This window comes from Marmota flaviventris, chromosome 1 (assembly GCF_047511675.1).
Source record: "Marmota flaviventris isolate mMarFla1 chromosome 1, mMarFla1.hap1, whole genome shotgun sequence".
Taxonomy (NCBI): Eukaryota; Metazoa; Chordata; class Mammalia; order Rodentia; family Sciuridae; genus Marmota; species Marmota flaviventris.
Window position 1 is genome coordinate 93,174,283 of NC_092498.1, and position 21,078 is coordinate 93,195,360.

The window sequence follows — 21,078 nt, forward strand, 5'->3', positions numbered from 1 at the left end:
CTCAACAACTGCGCAAGACTCTAAGCAACTTAAGAGACCCTATCTCAATATAAAAAATTAAAAAGGGTTGGAAATGTGGCTTAGCGGTTAAGTATCACTGGGTTCAGTCCTAGTACAAATAAATAAATAATAAACAATCCATAACCCCAAAGTACTCTAGTTAAAAATTACCATTTGACCCTGCTATCAAACTCCTCGGTCTACACCAAAGGACTTAAAATCAGCATACTATAATGACACAGCCACAACAATGTTTACAGCAGCTCAATTCACAATAGATAACTGTGGAACCAACCTAGATGCCCTTCAATACATGAAAGGATAAAGTAACTGTGGTACATATACACAACAGAATATTACTGAGCATTTAGAGAGAATAGAATTATGGAATTTGCAGGTAAATGGATGGAGTTTGAAGTTTATCATGCTGAGCAAAGTAAGTCAATCCCAAAAAACCAAAGGCCAAATGTTCTCTCTGAAAAGTGGATGCTAATCCATAATGGGGGGTTGGGGTGGGAAAAAATGGAGGAACTTTGGGCAAAGGGGAAGAGGGAAGGGGAGGAGGCAGGGGGACAGGAAAGATGGTGGAATGAGATGAACATCATTACCCTAGGTGTTATGTATGACTGCACATATGGCATGATGCTACATCATGTACAACCAGAGAAATGAAAAGTTGTGCTCCATTTGTGTATAATGAATCAAAATGCATTCTGCTGTCCTACATACCTAATTAGAATAAATTTTAAAAATAAAGTTTAAAAAAGTTTTATGTTTGCTCCTTGCAAGACCAACTGAAAAATGCCTTCCAAGAGTTAAAACAGGAACTATGAATAATTAGTTCCAGACATTGAAATAACCCAAATGTGCATGAGTAGGATGTCATGTTAGGAATGGAATATGCCTTAGAGGCCAGCCTTTCAGGTATGGAGCAGCTGTTCTCAAGTGTCATCCTAAGACAATGCCACCTAAGAAATGCAAATTCTATGATCTCCATCTTAGGCCAAGGGAATCAGGACTTTTGTGGGGGGGCCAACAATGTGGATTTTCCAGGTGATTCTGATGCCTGCTTATTTTGAGAAGGACTGGGTTAGAAAATCTCATGTCCCAAAGATGTCAGAATTAAGGTGTCCCTGTTAGGAAATTAGTTATGCAGGAATGAACAAAGCTAAACTGACTTTCCTCCAAAGGGGGGGAAAAATAATGCAAAAACATGGAGTTACAATTTAGACACCAAAGCAAGATACCAAATTGCAGTTTAATATATAAAAAAAATAAAACTTTTAGCCACTATGTATTTATCCCTAATGCTTATGTCCCTTGCTGAAAATGATATAAAGTAGTACCAGTGACTCTTGCCATAAATATAAGAAACGTCTGATAATCCCCGTGCCTATCATCACCAATGAAGAACAGGAGTTTCATGGAACATACTAAAGTTTCTTCCTTTTTTTAAAAACTGCAATCTGAGTCAAACCAGTTCATAGTTATCTGACTATAAAAGAAGACTTCACATGTTCACTGTCAAGGTAGAAATGAAAATAGAGGCAAGAAAACCACTTCCTACGTTTTCATGATCTTTTTTATTTAACATAGATAGTACATGTAAACAAGTGGCATAAAATTCATAAAAATACAATACTCCTACACAATATCAATTTATTCCTGATACATCCTTTCATTTTCTCCTTAATGTCACTGGCCTACTTTAAACAGCACTTTTTCTGCCAAGCATTTTTGGAGGCTTATCTTTTTATGGAAACACTGCCCCAGCTTTGTTTTTTAAAATATCATAGCAATAGCATTTTCAATCGCCTCTTTGCCCATCTTTCCTTTTCCCATACTAAAGCAAAAATATTTTTAAGTGCTAAAAACATGTAAAATACTGAATTTTAATACTGCTTTGTCATGTATACTGAACCTACTACTACTCCATGTTACCATGAAAGTATTTAATATCCTACAGCACCGGCTGCTACTGGAGGTGCTCAAGGCTGAGCGTGCCATGGTCCCTCAGGCTTCTGCTCTAAACAGACTCACCTAAAATAGAAGCAGAGACTGCTGGTGGAGTTACATTAAGAAATATTGTTACAAAATAATTCTTCTGGAAAAAACTAATTTAGACTGCTTTTAATGTTTCCCAGCATATGAAACAATTTGTAACAGTATTTTAATGTTTTGTTTTGTTTTGTTTGCTGTACAGAATTTCCAATCATTACATGTGAACTTACTAGGAAGGGAATTGTTAGAGGGTGAGAATAGAGAATGACTTTAAAAGTACGGTTGAAAAACTATCCTGAACTGCTGGATATGCAACAGCAGGTGCACTTGTTGAGGAACAACTGCAGATAATGCAGCACACACCTGCCCTCTCCCACCCATGTTGACTCTCCTCTTCAGCCCCAAATGCCTTCTTCCCATTTTTTCTGGATTGCTGCATTATTGATCAAATGTTACTCCTAATCCAAAAATTCCCCAGCTGCTTCCCTACTTTTGGGCAACTGGCAAAGCCTAAGAAATAAGATGGTCGAGTAGCAAATGAAAAAGAGTGACTGTACATCTGCAGAACACTGACAGAAGCAATCTCCTGAGCTGACTCCAGGTAAGGAGAAGCCCTGGGAGGTGCCGGCTCTGGGGCAAGGCTGGAGATGGTGCCCCTCTCGGAGGGTACACTCAGCTGTGCATGCTCTCTTTTGCAGCTGACCAATACAAGCAAACTAGTGCTTCCCCCAGACCAGGCTTGTCCTTGGGCTCTGGTAAGAAGGCAGAAAGAGAACAGCTCTTCTGTGGCTCCCAGGAGTGGGCACCGGAAACCATCCCTGAGGACTCAGGTCTCAAGGACAATCCACAATGAGGTTAATCTGCCTGTGGTTAATAAAGAGAACACTGTATAATTAAATGTGTAGTCAGCCATAATCATGGTTTGCTTAGAATTTAAAACCTGAAAAACCTTTTCTCAAAATAATGAAGATTCATCATTTTGAACAATTTCACTTCACACAAATTAATTTCTAAGAAACAAAAATTTATATGAGGAATTCAAAGCAGGTTTGGAAATTTTTCAAAATAAAAATAGAAAAGGATAAAGAAGAAGATGGAACGTACTTATTCCTCATACTCAAATAATGGTTTTTAGAACCAAAATTATAACATAAGGCTTAAGGCTTTGTCTTAATAAAGACAGGCAATCTGAAAGTAAAACAGAAAAACTCATTCGTTTATCATTATTCATTTACTTTTTTGACAGAAAAAATTAGTCATTGTATCTTAGTAGTAAAAGAAGAATTACCATATGCTACAGTCTACCATATATTATGTCAACCTGAATATACATTAGTTTGTAGATGCAATATATTTGGGGTTGTTCAAAATAGTTTGTTTTTTTTTTTTTAAACTAGAATTAAACATGAAAAAATTTTAAAGTGGTTTAAAGTCATTAAAATATAAACATTTGAATAATACTAAAAATGAGAAAAATACAGTTACCATTATTATTATTATTATTATTATTTTTACTAAGAATAAGTACTTGATAAGCAACTTGGGTAAATAGCACTTATCTGAAAAAACCTTGTGAGTGGTATAGAGACACAAGAATGCCATATGGTTGGAAGTTAGAGGGATTTGGTCCTAACCATTAGCTTCAAGAGTCTGGATTAAAAATGGGCAGAAAAGGCCTCATTCACAAGAGCAATAGAGAACAAAATGAACACGAGGAAATGAGATGAACAGATAATTCCAGAAAGCAAATACCCACATTTGTGCCATTTACTAGAACTCAAGTAATGAGAGGGCTGGCGGGACTGAAAACCTACATGAACACTGCACTGTCCAAAGACAAGAGCAGGAGGCGAAGAAGTAAGCAAGGGGCGTTAATAGTCCACAAACTGTAAGGGAAGCCCCAACAGAATTCAGAACTGATTACATTTTTCATATGGCCTTTGTCATGACCATCATATATTTTTTACACAGCTGGCTTTGCTCACTTTAGCACAAATATTGAAGTCAAGTACAAGCATATACTCATTTGCATAGCAAATTTTAAGAGGTGCATTAAAATGGTAACCAACTGATGAGGGTATATGCCATTTTCACAATCAGAATAACATTCAAATTTACCAAATAAAATGTTTTCTATTTGAAAACAGTTACCTATAAAAATTTTGGGGATTTGAATTAAAAACAATACATGACTTATTAGCAAAACATTAAAACCATTACTGATGTAATTCTCTGTAGGAGGCAGGTCATGAAGTAGTAGTCATTCTTTTATAACTTCTAGAACTTTGTAAACACTGTTCTGGAATACAGTGGTGAAGTGAGGCTTTGATTCCTTCACCAAGAGATTACATAAGGGAGTTTTCCCAGCATTGGCAGGATCTTCCACATCCCAAATTTCAGGCATGCTGCAACCAGGCCTAGGAAAAAATGAATGTACCCATTAAAAATCAGTGCACATTATATATCTACAGATAAAGCAGAGCATACTTTTTATATTCCTGATCTCATCTCATTTTTTTCTTCTTAACTTAGTTTTAAAAAATGACAGTTATTTATATTTTGGTAATCTGCTGTAATTCCTCTTTAGGACAAGGTAATGCAGCAGAAGTGACTATAAAAAAAGAAAACAGACCTGCAGAATACATGAATGCAGATGCTGGAACAAGAGATACCTCAGTGAAATTCTGTCCCAGTTATTTACCAAGAATGAAGTGTTGGGCTGTTTCCTTCACTCATCTCAGTTTCCACATTTGTGAAATGCCCATGACATAAATTTGTTGTGAGGATTGAGAGAAACCAGATATCTAGCATCATGCCCAGCACATAAAAGTATGTATTGATTTTTAAAAAAAATTATAAATGGTAATTATTTCAGTTTATAGGGAAGTTGCATTAATTATATTCTACATGCATGAATTTAAAGAAAATTTGTAGTTTTAAGTTTATATCTTAGCAAAATGAAGAATTCAATCTTAAAAGCAATACATTTTTATAAAGAATGGTGTGAGAGAGTTTGGTACCAAGTAATATTTGCCTAAATAAGTGCTTCAAAAAAGCTTCATCCTTTATTTTAAATCAAAAACACTTTTCACAGATACAAGGTTCTAGAGTTTGATAAAGTTCACTTTCTTATTTGGTTCTGGAGAAATCTTACAAAACAGAAAAACTATAGAGAATTGACCACTGCTTATGTTTTGTTATAGTTGCTTCACTTGTTTTTGAAATAACAGAAAAAAACATTTCCAATGAGTTCTGGGAGTTCCGTGGCAATCTCACCCAGCTTTCCCCAATGTAGTAGGAGAGTAGCTGCTTCCTCTTTTTTAATAACAGCTTTAACCTTAAAGTAATTTGCCGTTATAAAAACATCAAAATACAGAACTAAACAAAGTAAAAAACTGAAAGTCACTGTTATCTCCAAAGTTATTTCCCAGAGGTGACATCTAAGCATTCAACATATATTCTGCAAAACCTTTTTATATGATCATACACATAAACAATTACAGACAAGAAAATATTTATATACACAGATGTTCCAGGGTTGTTTTCATAGAAATAGGATTATTTTAAAACTTGGAAAAATAAAATGAGGCCATTTTCCCCACCTTAGTAGATAAAAACCTACTTCATTGGTTTTAATAGTTTTTAGATTAGTGTTATTTAACTTTTCCTTTAAAAATATAATTGTTTTCAATTTTATAATTAAAAGCAATGCTATTATCAACATTTCTATGCCTATCTTTCTTTTTTAAGTTAAACATCTGGAAGCAGCATTATCATTCAGTCAAAGAACTATACAACTTTTCATTTTGTCAGATTAACTCTCAGGGAAGTTTTGCCAATAAATATCCCTATAAGGTGGGTTCCAGTGCATATTTTTGGGTGTGTCCTCAATAATACTGAATTCCATACATCTTGAACATCTATGATAATATGGCTGGGCTTGGGGTTTCCACATTTTAATTTCCAAGCAAGTCAAGATCAATCTATTACAACACTGAAGAGCCAGAAATGGTAAATAGTTAGTAATATAGGAAGTAGAAAACTACCCTGAGTTTTCCAGAGTTGGACAGCTTTTAGGAAAAAGAATGGGCAAAAAGCTGCTTTTGTGAGCTCTATGAGCCTGCTACAATGCCCTTCAGTCCTTCTGTGAATTCCCTCAGGTCTCCCCAGGCTAGTCAGCTGTATTTTCTAATAACATTAGTGATGCTGGACATGGTAGTCAGTCCACACCTGTAGTCCCTGCTATCTAAGGATAGGAGTGCAAACAACCTAGGAAATATAGGGAAACCTCATCTTAAAAAAAAAAAAAAAAAGCACTAATGAGAATCTGAGTTATTTTCTTCTGAATATATGTATTTTACTTTTAATTTTATGTCCACTTTAAAATTAGAATTACTGAAAGAAAACAGGGAACTGAAAATAAAAGAGTAGTGTGCTAAAAACTCACCTACAATTTACATTCAGGTGTATTTTAGTATTTGTATTTGTAGACAGAGTGTGATGTATTCAAGGACTAATCAAGGCATTGATGAAGCCACTTGCAATGAGATCATGTACATTCAGTGCTCATAAATGTGCCAGGCACAAATTAAGCACTGAATAAACATTAGTCCCTCTTCCCTTTCCTTTTCTGAGTTCCCATTTCCTTCCCAGGTTCTGACATATTTTTATATTCCAATAATCTAAAAGTGTACCCGGCTGGCATAACCAATGGAGAGTGAAGGTCACAGCGAAAAAGAAAACCCCAATTCTGGTAGAAAGTTTTGTCAAGAAACTCAGTTCTGGGCTGGAGTTGTAGCTCAGTGTTGGAGTGCTTGCCTAGCACATGTGTGGCACTGGGTTTGATCCCAGCACCACATAAAAATAAATAAATAAAATAAAGGTATTGTGTCTATCTACAACTAAATAAGTAAAAAAAAAAAAAAAAAAGAAACTCAGTTCTTTATACTGTAGATATCAACATGAAATAAATATTTGTTCCTCTTCCTTTTCCTCTCAAGTGTCCCATTTGCTTTCTGGTCACAGGAGAAAGCACAGTTTTTGTATTGTTTCAGATTGCTCATAGTGGACCTGCCCATGGTCTCCTGAGATCATGTACAGTCTGGCTGAAAGCTTGAAGTAATTGACAGTGTTAATGAGTGGGGAAAACAGAAAAGAGAAATGCTTCTGGACTCCTGCTGGAACCAACACAACTATGGCACATCCAGGTCCTGATGGGGGAACCCAGCACCCAGCTTGTGAGGCTAAGTGCTCATAAGTGATCTGAAGCCAGTTGAATAGCCGCTGCCTTTATATTCCTTCTTATGTACATAAAACAATGTTCTGACTATCAGAATATGACATTACTACAGTTATGCAAATCCAAAGAGCTTTCCTAACACTTTAGAATGCAAAGCCTCTGCAATTTGCACATATTCAAAAGGGTCTAGAAAAATAATTGAAGAATCTTGAGTCAAGGTTCACTGCTCACTTAGAAGAAAAAAATACTATAAAAATTATTTTTATGTTCCAATAACCTGAAGGAAAGTGAAGCCTAAGAAAATAAAGACCCCAATTCTGTAGAAAGCTCTTTCAAGAAGCTTTCTTCCCATTGCAAATTTTGCCCACCATTGATTTATTATAATGATCTTATAACACTATTATAAGAGATGCTTATATCTTTTTTGTCCTAAATTTATAAATTAAAGGTAGTACATGAATTTCACATATATATCATATGTATTTCAATTGACATTGTCTTAAGTACTTAACAGCATTTTCTAAACTATAAGAACAATAGCATTTTCTATGAATCCTGATTAAATTCAAGTAATCTGGTACATATTCATAGAAAAAGCAGTTAACAATTATTTAATTTCCTTTTGGGCAAAGCTGAGTAGATGATATGTAATAGAACTATTTGCACACAATTTTGTCTTAATAGCCTTGTATACTGATGAAGTATATGGTGGGAAAGTATAATCAAGCTATAGATACAGCACAGAAATAGCAACAGATACACTGAGAATCTTTAAGATGATAGTGTTCCATAAAATAGTCTTGATTTCTGGTGAAACTGCTCATGAGCTGGGCTCCTCCTGGAGGAAAGCTTTGGTCCTTTAATAGTAGGCTTCTGTCTGTCATCTGCTGTCTAGTCACCCAACTGTAGCATTTCTACACAGTCAACTCAGAATCTACATTTGCTTTTGGGATATTACTGATACCTGTAGCTATACTCTGCTTAGTAAACTCTGTGAGAACAGAAACTTTTAAACTATTGTTTAAAACTATTAACTTTCAAACCATAAACTCCATGAGTCACAGCTGATTTATTTCCTGCTCATTTAAGACATGATATATCAAGAAGGAAAAATTTCATTCTCAGTTGATGAGAATCCATCACATCCATTCACTGGACACTGCACAGTACAGACATGTGGTTTAGACCAGAGAGGCCCTGATTCTTAGCTGCTTGGACCACTTTACTACAATGAGACTACCTATTATTTGGTTTCAGACTCTGGAAGTCTTTTGAAAGAAAATAAATCCAGCTTTAAGTAAAAGTTTTTTAAAAACATCAAAGGCAAATATGAACAATTTGGGAGATTATCAATCAGTTCTAATATCCCTTTAAAGTTGTTGAGTGCAAATAAATCATTAGAAAAGATACTTAAAACAACTAGAAAAGAAGACAACTCCAAATAATAATATAAAAAGCTTTTCCACTTCCATTTTACAAAGTGTTAAATATATATGTATATAAAATATATGTATACTATTATATAAATATATATTTTAAACATATCACCAGCAAAATGCCTGTCATGAGCCTACATTGACTCTTCATGTTTCAGGATTATAAAATATTAACTGTGTTAAATACTCACTTGGATCTTCTTATACACCATGACTCTTCTAGAATGTAATAATTCACTTTTAACTTTACCAATTCTTGCTTCACTTCTTCAGCTGCTTTTCGACTATACATTGAGTATACTATTTTCGTTCTGGCTCTTCAAACAAAAATATGTGGGCAGAAAAATTTAAGATTAAAAGGACAGAGCTGGCATTATTTAAAAGAAAACATGGAATGGGACTACAAGAAAGGATCATGCAGAAGAATCAGGACAATAGTAAATTCCTCATAGTAGTTTCTGCTATGGGGCAATGATGAGGTTGAAAGCTGAAGGCAGACAAGCACGAGAGTCCTAAGAGAAGAATGCAACTTTAACACAGGTCAGCATTTTGTTTTTGTTTGTTAACTGTTTTTAAATTCTTCACCACTCTATCACCCATAAGAGTGAAGAATCCTTTTGGTGGACAGGGATGATCTACAACAAACACAACAGAACTATTTTAAAAGGGCAACAGTCTCAAAACTTGATATCAATAACACTCAGCATTAAATGGCCCTCCATCTGACTTCTAGATTTATGAAAAATTAAACTTATTTAACAAAATTGCTCTGGAAATTAGTTTATTGTAATTGATTTTTAAATGAAAAGCTTTTTGTTTGTAAAATTTACATCCTGCTATTATGCAAAACAATATACTAAGAGGATTCACCTAATCATTTAGGAAATAAATAGCTTTACCTACCCTAGAATACACATCAAAATTAAATATATTTTCTCTTCTAAGAGAACACAAGTTTGTAATTTATGGGAGAAAAAAGTCTCCAAAAACACCCAAGGATCATTCTAGCAAGTAAAATTGGTGAAAAGCAGAAAAAACTCTCTGGGAATGAGACTGTATTTCAACTGACTCAGAATTCAAAAAGAATGGCCTGCAAGAAAACTGGGAGCCAATAATTTTCTGGGGGAACTGCAGGATAATGACTAAGGACCTGGGTATTCTGGAACTTGTTAACCTCCACACAATTGATATATGATTTCTTTCTTTCTGCCTTGTAGAAAAGACAACTCCAAAGGTTATAATCTTACTGCCCTGGGGAGCCTAACAGTTTTCTTTTGTTTTATGTTTTTGTTTTTTTCCTAGCATAGCAGTCTTATTTCAGCATTCCAACCCTGATAACTGAAAATCTCAGTTCACTACACACTTTTTGAAACTTCCTAATTTTGCTTGTTTCTCCACTCACTATTTATATAGGAAATTTGTTTTGAACAACATAAGAGGTACTAACCTCAAGCCTGCATCTTCATAATGTGGATGGTTCACAACCGGCCGAAGGGCAGACAACTTCACACTTGCCATAGTGGGCATGGCACCTGCAAACACTGCATCTGGAAACAAGCAGAAGGCCCAAGGAGGACACTGGCGAGTGTGAGAAGGGGTTTCCTTCTAGTTCAACCCAATCATCTCACAGGTAAGAGCTGAGGCCCAGGGACGTTCATTACTTAAAGATTTAGTGGCAGAAAGCATGAAGCCACGTGGCCAGTAAAGCAGAGGTCAGCAACTAGGCTTGGATAAACTGTTTTCTTGGAAATTAGAGCTTTATCACCTCATCATTGAGGATTTCTTTTCTTTTCAATATCTCAGAAATCTCACGGATTCTAGGGAAGAAATATCAAATTGATGAGGAAAGTTTCATAGCACCAAGGAATTCTGGAAAATGGTTTAATATTCAATCATATTAAATGATTTAATATTCAATGCTAGTATCATAGTTCCCTTTTTGGTACATGAATAAAAGATTGTATTCCATGAGTTCAAGTAGGAATGTAAAGGACTAATACTAAAAACTTATTAAGAAAAAAGTGTAATAAATTTATTTTTAAATGTGGCATTTACAGTTTTGGATAAAGTTTGAAAAAATTCAAATATATGGAAAAATAGCAGAGTAAATTACCAAGAAAAGATGCATGACATTAACATTTTCCCTGCAAACCATTTAATAATAGTCAGGAATAACATTTACTATCTGATGCTTTCTCTGTGTTTTTGGATACACTAGAAGCAGTACTACTTAGAAACAATGACCACTGGAACTAACTTTGGGAGGGTTTTTCAGTAGTATATAAAATTTTGAGAAAAACTCTCATCAAATGTCTTTTTACCTGGTTTGGTACTATATTTGATCCATTCTATAAGTTCTTCCTGTGGCAAATTGCTGAACTCCCCTACAATATTCCACTGGGTTTGAAGATTCGCTGAACCTTGAATTGACATTGCTGCTAGTACAGCAAAAACAACAGCACCAGGATGTACTTTGCAAAAGAGCCATCCAAATAACTAAAACCAAATTAAGAATACATCGATAATTGTTAGTACAAAACAGCAAGTATTCAATAAGGAAAAGGTCTTCCCAGAAAAGAGCATACTTTCTGCTACAGCACAAGATAAGGAATAACTATCCTAAGAAAAGGTTCCAGAGACATTGATTCATAGGATCAAAAGAATTCTACTATTAGCTTTATATAAGTGGGACAGGACTTAAGAAGCTGTTCTCTCAACCAGCTCTCTATACTCCATAACCAGGTAAAGCCAGGACCAGCTACACAAATTTAAAGGCCCTTGTTCAAAATCATTAAGTAGTTAGAAACAGCAAGAACAAGTGCAAGGTCCTTCTGAGCTCAGGACCCCATGCAGAGGTGACACAAGAGGCTCCAGTCCCGGGAAGCCAGCCCAGGATGAGGCTCTCTGTTACTTGGCACATTGTGGGATGGGTTTGAAGATGAATGACACCCAATCAGCCTCCTTTCCTGGCCCAGTCTAGAGAAGTCAGAAACCAGGGAAGGTGGTGCCCCTCCAATACAGTTCTAACATTCTGATGGGAAAACTTGAAGCTGGTCATTTATTCCATACTAAGATAGTCCACCCTCAATATCAGCATTTTGTTCTGAATGTTCTCTCCTAAATTATTTTTTTTTTGTATGTCTGCAGAGTTGGATCTCAAGCTTCTTGAGGTCATATATATACTTTTTTTTTTTTTTCTGTCCATTACTATTCCCATCCCTAGACACCTGTGGCTTAGTAAATATTTGCTAAATTTGAGAGAGGTGCTACTTTTGCACCTTGGCTCGTTGACTGATGAGAGGGTGACACTATGGAGAAGCATAAATCAGTGAATGCAGACCAAGGGGGCAATTCCAAGAAAATACAAGCAGTAAATAACCAAGGATGAATTAAACTAAATTTCAAAAAGTGAAAATCAGGAATAGAAATAGAAATGTACACTCAGTAAATGAGAAAAATATACTTGATACTCAAGAACATATTATTTGAAAGGATTTTTATAACTTGAAGTTAATTATTAGAATTCTTTTGTGACATGGATATAAGAAAATTATTTCTATAATTAAGTCCTGCTTTCTATCAACACCTGCATTTATTCCTCATGAATTCAGCATGCACAGATTAATGTGTTGAATAGTGCCAAGGACTATTTTATAAGTTAGAAGACTAGGCAGTGATCAGTGTTAGTCCTTATACTTTAAAAAGCTGAATACAAGACCATAAAGAAATTTAACTATAATGACTTACAGAAGCATGGGTAACTCAACATCACTTTAGGGCCACTTGATAATTAAAGCTGGGGTCAAATTATTACAGCAGTTAAAACTCCACCATTATGACCATGTTACCTGTCTAGAGCAGATCAAGGAAGCCATAACACACATGTGTGGTGTCAAGAAGAGTTTTAGTCTCATAATCAAAATGCCAAGGGCTGTATAAGCTAACAGTTGCAATGCATGATAAACCAGCTGAAAGAAAAAAAAAAAGTATTTACTCCTACTATTCATAAAGTTTAAGAATATACCATTAAACTGGGAAATATACAGAAAAGGCTCCTTTTTTCTTTGTAACAAAGATTAATACTACTTTCATTTCTGAAATTTCTAAAGCAGTTCTTAAGATTTACTTTCAAACTGTATCATTTTAGTAAAAGACTAAAAATTTGAAGTCTATAAGACAAATACTTCTGTAATTCCACTGAAGTCAAGACTGCTGTTAATAAAGCTTACATTTCTGACCCTACCTTGGTGTTATCACCAAACTAAGGCAAGGAGAGTGGTAAGAGAAATGATTGCTCCTGAGGTGCCAAGGAAGCCAGGCTGGCTCTAAAAGAGATGGCGGCACAACATTGAAGCTGCAGGACAACGTGAGCTCAGAGGAAAAGTGGTTACCAAATCCCACAAGGACACCTCACTCAATGGGCTCCAGAAATCAGCTGCTGTTACTATGAGGATTATCCAAGCAGAGCAAATGAATTTCCTACTTGTTTTAACAAATGAGTGGCCAGTAAATCTGCATGTAGCATTCTCATAAAAACATATACTGGGCTATTTTGAAGATGATTAATGACAATTGCCAATACATCAAGAAACCAAAACTAGAAAGGAAGATCAAATATATATATATAAATATTAAGATAAATGTTAGTAATGTTAAGTCTTTACCTCTCCATGATCAAACTGATGTTTTCTGAAACAGAAAAAAAAAAATACTGCTATTATATCATTACTGAAGCACTTACTTCATTAATTTATATTTTTATTTTGTGAATATGAGTTTTACAATCTCTATAGTATTCCCCCAGGACACATATATGTAAATAAAAATAACTAAAAGTTATACACCAAAACTGGTATTATAACCACTTAAGACAGTTTATTTTTTAAAATGACAATGTTGTATTATATCCTGAATATATGACTACTTGGTATTTATTATTATGACAATAATAGCATGCTTTGTGTACCATATACCTCACTGGTGATATGCTAGCAGAACAGAGAGTGCAAAAGAACTCTATGGCTTCACATTCCCACACACAGTGAAGTGGGTCCCTCACTTTCCCCATATTCTGCAGCTACAGTAGAGATAACTGAAGGTTGGGGGATCACATACTAGATTTTTCTCAGCACTGGCTGTAGAATATACAAATATGCACAACATTCCACCTTTAACTTTTCTTGACAGCCCTCATTTCTCTAGAAAGATCCATGCTTAGAGGCTGATGACTCCTGCCCACATCTCTCCCTATCCCTCCATTGATTCTCATCACAGCAGTAAAAGCAATCTTTTAAAAATGGTAAGGTGGTTGTGCCAGTCTGTCTTTAAAGTCTCCGATGGGCACCCTTTGCAATTAATGTGAACTTGCAAATCCCACCAACTGCACATGGTCTTCCTAAGCTGGCCCCACTTGTCTCTTCCCATACTGCCTCTAGTGCTCTTACCACAGACTAGTTCACCCCTTACTATATAGAGAGGCCTCTGGCTACCCTATATCCAGTGTCCTCACCTTTATCATTCCTACACCTCTTCCCTGACTTACCTTCTTACACAGAAAATGTTCTTATTAGTGGTGTGTCTCTCTATACTAAAGTGAACCCTTCAGGAGTTCAGGGTACAAATCTATCCATCCATCCACCCACTCAATTTCATTGAGCACTAAACACTCTGGAGACAGAGGATTAACAAGAGAGAAAAAATTTCCACCCTCACAGAGCTTACATATAAGTCAAAGGAGACAAACAAAAAGTTAATACACATGTCACATGGTGACAAATGCTGCAGAGAACGGGAAACAGAGTGAAAGATGCAGGGGTCATGAGGTGCCTGGAAAGGCATGCATTAACCAGCCTGATACCTAGTCATCAGAATATCTGTATATTCTACAGCCAGTGCTCAGAAAAATCTAGTATGTGATTCCCCAACCTTCTGTTGTCTCTATTGTAGCTGCAGAATATGGGGAAAGTGAGGGACCCACTTAACCTGAAGGAGCTAAGGGGAAAGCACTGAAGACCCTGAAGGGAAGAGTACTTCAGGCTGAGAGAGGAAAGGGATGTAAGAGCTCCATGGCAGGGAGGTTCTGATGTGCTAACCACAAACTCAGTATGTTGAGACAAGAGGGAAAGCAGAGAATGAGGAGGAGCATGATGGGACAGATCACAGTGGCTAAGAGGCCAAAAGACACAGGACACTAGAGACCAGGATGAGGGCTTTGATTTATTCCAAGTGATTTGGAAAACTGCTTGAAGACAGCAGTGACACAGTTTGCCTTCTGTTGAAAGGCTTTTTGCTTTTCAACAAAAGAACAGGCCTGGGCAGCAAGGGCAGAGGCAGAAAGTCAGCAAGGAGGTCAGGAGGCAACAATTCAGGGGAGGTACTTGTGGTATGGACCAGGATGGAGGCGCTCAGTGGTACTCAGAGTCTGCATATAATTTTGAAGGTAACAATGGCAGGATTTGCAGATGGATTGGGTGTAGAAGTGAATAAAGAAGAGAGTCAAGAATGAGGCCAGGATTTCTGAGATGAGTCATCAGGGGGATGAAGATACCATATGGAATGGGCAGTAGGGCAAACAGTCAGAGGTTCAGGTCATACACGTATAATTTGAGATTCTCACTAGATACCCAAGGAGAGATGATTTTTTAAAAAATCAGTCATCTGGAGTTTAGGAGAGAAGTCTGAGCCAGAGATAGAAATGTGTGAATTGACAATATACATCTTCTCTTGTGATTCACTGGTATGTCACCAAGACTTAGAACAATACCTGAAACTTAGAGCTCAACACTTTTTGAATGAAAGAACAAATACATCAGTAAACCCCTACATGTGTTTCATGTAATCTTAGGACATACCTGATTTAGGAATTTCACTCAAGAATATTGATAAATTATTAGCAAACTCAGCATGTATATGGATAAATAAAAGAGAGAAAATGGTCCCTTCATTCTTCTTCTTTCATGACAAGTAAAAATTAGCAGTTTCCAATGTTAATATGCACTTATTATTCCAATTTACAGTCAAAGAAGGGGAGTTCCACAGCTACCAAATGTTACCAGGACTACATTTTGACTGGCTTCAGAGCTCATACAGTTTCTACCACGTGATGCTGCCTCTACTTCACTTTGCCTCCTAGGTCTTTGAATGAAGGGAATACGGGTACCTCATGCCTTGATCAGTAAAATGTATCTTCAACTCCTTGCCTTTTTATGACATGACATGACTTTGATACTTATGCAAAAATGAAATGTCAATATACCATTTCCTTTCCAGAAAAGAGCTCTAACTGTTCTTGAATTGAAAACCTCATGAAGCTCAGTGGTTTTCTATAAGTATTTCTATAGCCGAGTTGTCTTGAAGGGACAGTTTATTTCTGTGAAAGTTATACCTTTCTCTTTCAAAGCTACATACTACATGCTATAACTTTATAGCTTCTTCCTGAGCTCTTCAGAAATAATCTTATCTCAAGTGAAGAGAAAGTTTGTCAATATATGCCAGAACCTTTCTCCTTTCTTCTATCAACTCAAATGCTTCAGGTTCAGGTGAGAGCACAGTCATAGCACTATTTCCAAATGAAAACAAGGATCCCCTTAAAAGCACATGCAATAAGCTATCACTGTGTTAGTAAAAATTATGAGGTGAAGGACTACGCTGTGTATATTCTTGCTATAAAAGAAAATTCAGACACACAAAAAGTAAGTCAACAATCCCTACCTGCCCACATCCCCAAATTCAAAAGAATAAAATTAAAACATCCTTCACTCAATCTTCCACTCCCATATCTTAACAGTTGTGGATTTTATCCTTCCAGATCACTCCTATGAATAAGTAAACATATAAAGTCTTCATATTTAAATAAAAGTATAATTGTTCTACATGTATATTGTTTGGCAATTTTTAAATCTACTGATGGATGATGAAACTGTTTTCATCAAGATGGCTCAACATTCCACTCTATGACTGGATCAAAATTAAGTCAATTCCTTCCTAATACATATTCTGGTTGTTTAATTTTTTTTCACATTGCCCATGATAGATAACATACTAAACATATTTTTACCATTATTTCTACATTTCCATGAGCATTTCTATACAATTAATTTACATTGTGGGAACCTGCTGGCTAAACTCCAGGCCTACTGCATTGTTTGCTATGTACTGCTAAACTGTACTCCCACCTATTTATTCCAGTATGTACTGGATATTATTTTTACAAATCTTTTATGTAAAAAAAAGCTTTTAGTCTAATATTGTAAGCATATTCTCTGTGTTTATTTTTGTTTTTACTATATTTTAATATTGGCTTTATCTGGAATTGACTTCATGTAAAAAGTGAGGTATGAATCCCAGTTTTATATTATACTGCTCATTTCTCAAAAATAGGCAGTTCATTGGTCCAAAAACCACTTGCAGAAAAATTTATTTTCCCTAATTAACTGAGAAAACTATGTCCTTCAAGTACAGAAGATGTGCAGGGCTCCTGTAACATTGTAGTAAATAAAATGTGAGGGATACATAATTGATGTGCTGTGCTCTCCACAAGCAGGGAACAATGAGAAAAGCTAAGAGGAGGAATGAAAATAATAAAAAATATAAATTATCAAATGCTGAGTACACAAAACGTAAATATAAAATTAAATAGCTAATAAATAGAAGAGATAACAAAATTATTTTCTTTAAATATTTTTAGTTGTAGATGGACACAATACTCTTATTTATTTATTTATTTTTATATGGTGCTGAGAATTGAACCCAGTGCCTCACATGTGCCTGGCAAGCGCTCCACTACTGAGCCACAACCCCAGCCCCTACAAAATTCTTAATAACATGTTTACCTTATATGTGTCTGTTGTTTAGCAAAGATGCTCCACATATCACTAATAATCTGTAAATAGATTTTTAAACACTTTAGTAAAGACAATTTAAGAAAACAATTTACAGCATCTTCTAAACTTTAAAACTCTTAGTTGAAAATATGCTAAGTATGGAAATAACAGAACACTCAAAAATAGTAATTTACAGCAATATAAACTTATATTTGTATAATATTTGCTCATATATAGTACTCAATATTCCTATTAGGTAAGTTATACTACTCTCCTTTAGTAAGTAAGCAAGAAGCTCTGAAGGATCTCCCTAAAGGAAGACAACTACTAAGAAGCACTGCTGATCTTGAAACCAGATCTTCTGGCTTCAGATCCACATTTGGTACTGCTTCCATTATGCAAAGGTGTTGGGAATTATCTGTCCTTAATCACATATATACAAAACTAGAGAACTGGCTCAGACATAATTACAGTCAGAGCATTCAAAAGCCAAAATTACTCGCTATTCTGTTGTACTTAATAGTAACTGGGAAGTCATCTGATCTAAATCCTATCCCAATATGGATGTTTCTACAGCATTGCCAACAGTTTCCAGACCTTGGCAATATTACCTAGCTGCTGCTTGAATCTGTAACACTTTCCTAATTAGCCAAGATCATTTATGGTTTGAAGTCTTTCCTTCCTGGAATTGGCCATAACTTTAAGGAACCAGAATAAATGTAATCTTATAAATGGGAAACTTTTAAATATTTGAAAATAATTATCCTTTCTCTATTTGCATCTTTTCTTCTTTAACCAAATACCCCAGCTTTCTTAACCTGATCTAATAGTTTCTGTTATCTCTTGCCATCCAGGTTGCTGTCTTATGAACACATTCTGGATGGTCAATGTCCAATATTTTTTCAGTATCTACCAGGTGCACACCAGTAAGTAAGTATACAAAAGAGCAAAGCAGGCATGTGCCTGGCACACAGTGGGAACTATGACCTGACTGAAATTGAAAAGTGAGTACAAAGTTGAAAACTACACAGCGCTCACTGAAGGAGATGGTGTACAGCCCATCTTGTTCTTTCCTTATATTTTAGTGGACACAATAATCTTCTAAATCAGCATGTGTCAAATGGGGATGGTAATATCTACCTACCCCATAGGGATATCAATAACCAATTGAGATGTGCATGTAAAAAATGTTTTGAGAGTGTACAAAGCACAGACTAAATGTATGAGAAATAATTATAGTCCATAATATTCTACAAATATATGATATTGAGTTAACACATCAATCACTAGTTACAAATCAGAACTTTTAGGGCTTACTGCCTCTTTATTTGATCACAGGTTAATATCAATACATTCTCTTAAAATACTCAAGAGTTACAATGTTTACAAATTACTAAAAACATTGAGAGTATCATACCTGTTCTTCCCTGAAGACTGGACCCTCTTGGGCTTGGTTTACATGTAGGCTTAGAATTGCATTATCAAAGCCAACCTGGAAGCCTAAACATTATCTAGCTCATCAGTACATCGTTAATTCTTTTTTTTTTCTTTTGAATAAAGACAATTCAAAAGTCACTTACACTAATCAAATCATCTAGAAAGGTATATGTTAAATATTTCGAGGGAAATATTACATAGAAGATAAAAGTAATAATTTGCATAGGCAAAACTAACTTGTATCTGGGTTAATACAGTCTCTGATCATGTCTTCCAAAACTAGATGACTATCAAACTTGAGTCACCCTGTTCCTATGTCTATGTTACAGTAGCAGAGAACAAAATATTTTTAAGATTCCTAAACATTCATCAAAGGCTATTAATAAGAAAATATAGAATGTTTCAATAACCGATGTGATTCTGCAATCTGTATTTGGGGTAAAATTGGGAGTTCATAACCAACTTGAATCTAATGTATGAAATATGATATGTCAAGAGCTTTATAATGTTTTGAACAACCAATAAAAAAAATTAAAAAGAAAAAAAAATAAATCAATATAAATCACTGATTATTAAATAGCCAAATATATGCAAGTATTATGCAAAAACAAGTGAATATTTTATTGTAAGAAATAGACCTAAAGTGACATGCATACCTTTCTAACGATTGCAATGAATACTACAAGTACAGCTGGGAGCAACAAAGTCTTTGTATATCTCAGAGGAGTCTGCAATTGAGAGAGATGCTTTATTAGATGGAAATGTAGTTTCACTAAATAAAATTATTTCAAATAATGAAACAGGTAAATTTCTAAAAGCATAAGAAGAGAAATATGAACATTCCACCTATCAAAGGTCCAATCTACTACTGACTCTCATCATAAAAATGAAGGTGCATTTCCATAGAAACAAATTTCACCAAAGCATTGAGCTGGAAATACTAAAATACAGTTCCCAAGTACTTGTAAGTGTGAAATGTGAGCAGAGATTGCTTTTCATTTTTTGCATGCTACTTGCTTACTACTCATCTGAGATTAAGTAGAGAGCCTTTAAGTGGATCAAGCTTCCCTGTGCATTTTGTGGGGGGTATCCACAATCTTTTTGATTCATTCATCCCCTCCCAACACACAAAAAATATACATATGACAAATACTCATGAAGGAAACAAAAAGATATTTTTACATTTGCTTTAATAACAAATAAAAAACTACAAAAATGTTAATAACAAAGCCTCTACACATCATAATACTGTGTACCTCTCGATTATCTCCCCACCCCAAACCACTGTTAAATTTTGATCTCTTATACTTTGTGTGTTAATTATAGGTAAATAATATCCTATCATTTTATTTACTCCATAATACATCTCAAACATTACATGTTAGTATGGTATCATAATAGGGAATAACTTGCTAAAACTGTCCTTCCTCCGCACTGTATGGATGTACATTCCCTAAAATGGCACCTCAGGACTGTGTCTCAGAAGCACAGTTCCTGAATTCAGATACCCATGGAGATGGGGAATGGCATGCTGCCAACAGCTTTTCTGTTTGCTTCAAGTTGACTGAAGTCTGCTATGCCTTGGTAAACAATTTGCTTCATCACAGAACTAATTAATACTCTCAGGTTGTAGTGGCACATATGATGTCTTCAATAATATTAAGGGACTTCTACCATATCCTGCTTCTCCACTGGTGTGGAGAAGAAGGAGTTTACCTTCTATTTCCTTTGCCACTTCCCTGAAGGAGGCTTTACCTTCTGTGAATATGTATTTTAATGTGTTACAAGATACTCTTTTGATTCTTTCAGCAGGTTCAACACCATCATTCATAAAACTTTAACCAGCCATTATATGTCAAAACCATAAACACAATAAGTGAAAACTGAAAGACCAAGTGGAGTAAGCTGGACATCTTCAGGATATACTCAGCACAGAATGGTTGGTGGGTAAGTTTGCACTATGGTCCACTGGTTTGAAACTCAGGACAATGGGATAACACAGTGGTACTGCAGAGGAAACAAGTATGTCCATAAAATACTGTTGGCCATTTTTTTTTTTTTTTTGTTGGTACCGGGGATTGAACTCAGGGGCATTTGACCACCGAGCCACCTCCTAAGCACTATTTTATATTTCCGAGGCTGG

General features: G+C 35.4%; 1 protein-coding gene across 2 annotated transcripts in view; it reads right to left on the minus strand.

Moving 5' to 3' along the window:
- Window positions 1-1,564: 1,564 nt before the first annotated feature.
- Dpy19l1 (dpy-19 like C-mannosyltransferase 1) overlaps window positions 1,565-21,078 on the minus strand; it is a 99,263-nt gene continuing 79,749 nt past the window's right edge. The window contains exons 15-23 of one of the 2 annotated variants that reach the window (XM_071613998.1): window positions 19,592-19,663; window positions 17,508-17,557; window positions 13,341-13,365; window positions 12,525-12,644; window positions 10,998-11,172; window positions 10,124-10,223; window positions 8,868-8,993; window positions 4,222-4,418; window positions 1,565-2,865 (exon numbers count right to left, since the gene is read on the minus strand). In XM_071613998.1, the coding sequence (XP_071470099.1) occupies window positions 4,262-4,418; window positions 8,868-8,993; window positions 10,124-10,223; window positions 10,998-11,172; window positions 12,525-12,644; window positions 13,341-13,365; window positions 17,508-17,557; window positions 19,592-19,663 (825 nt within the window). In that variant the 3' untranslated portion in view covers window positions 1,565-2,865; window positions 4,222-4,261. Of the gene's footprint in view, window positions 4,419-8,867; window positions 8,994-10,123; window positions 10,224-10,997; window positions 11,173-12,524; window positions 12,645-13,340; window positions 13,366-17,507; window positions 17,558-19,591; window positions 19,664-21,078 lie in introns of both variants that reach the window. The other variant, XM_071613995.1, reaches the window with a different exon arrangement.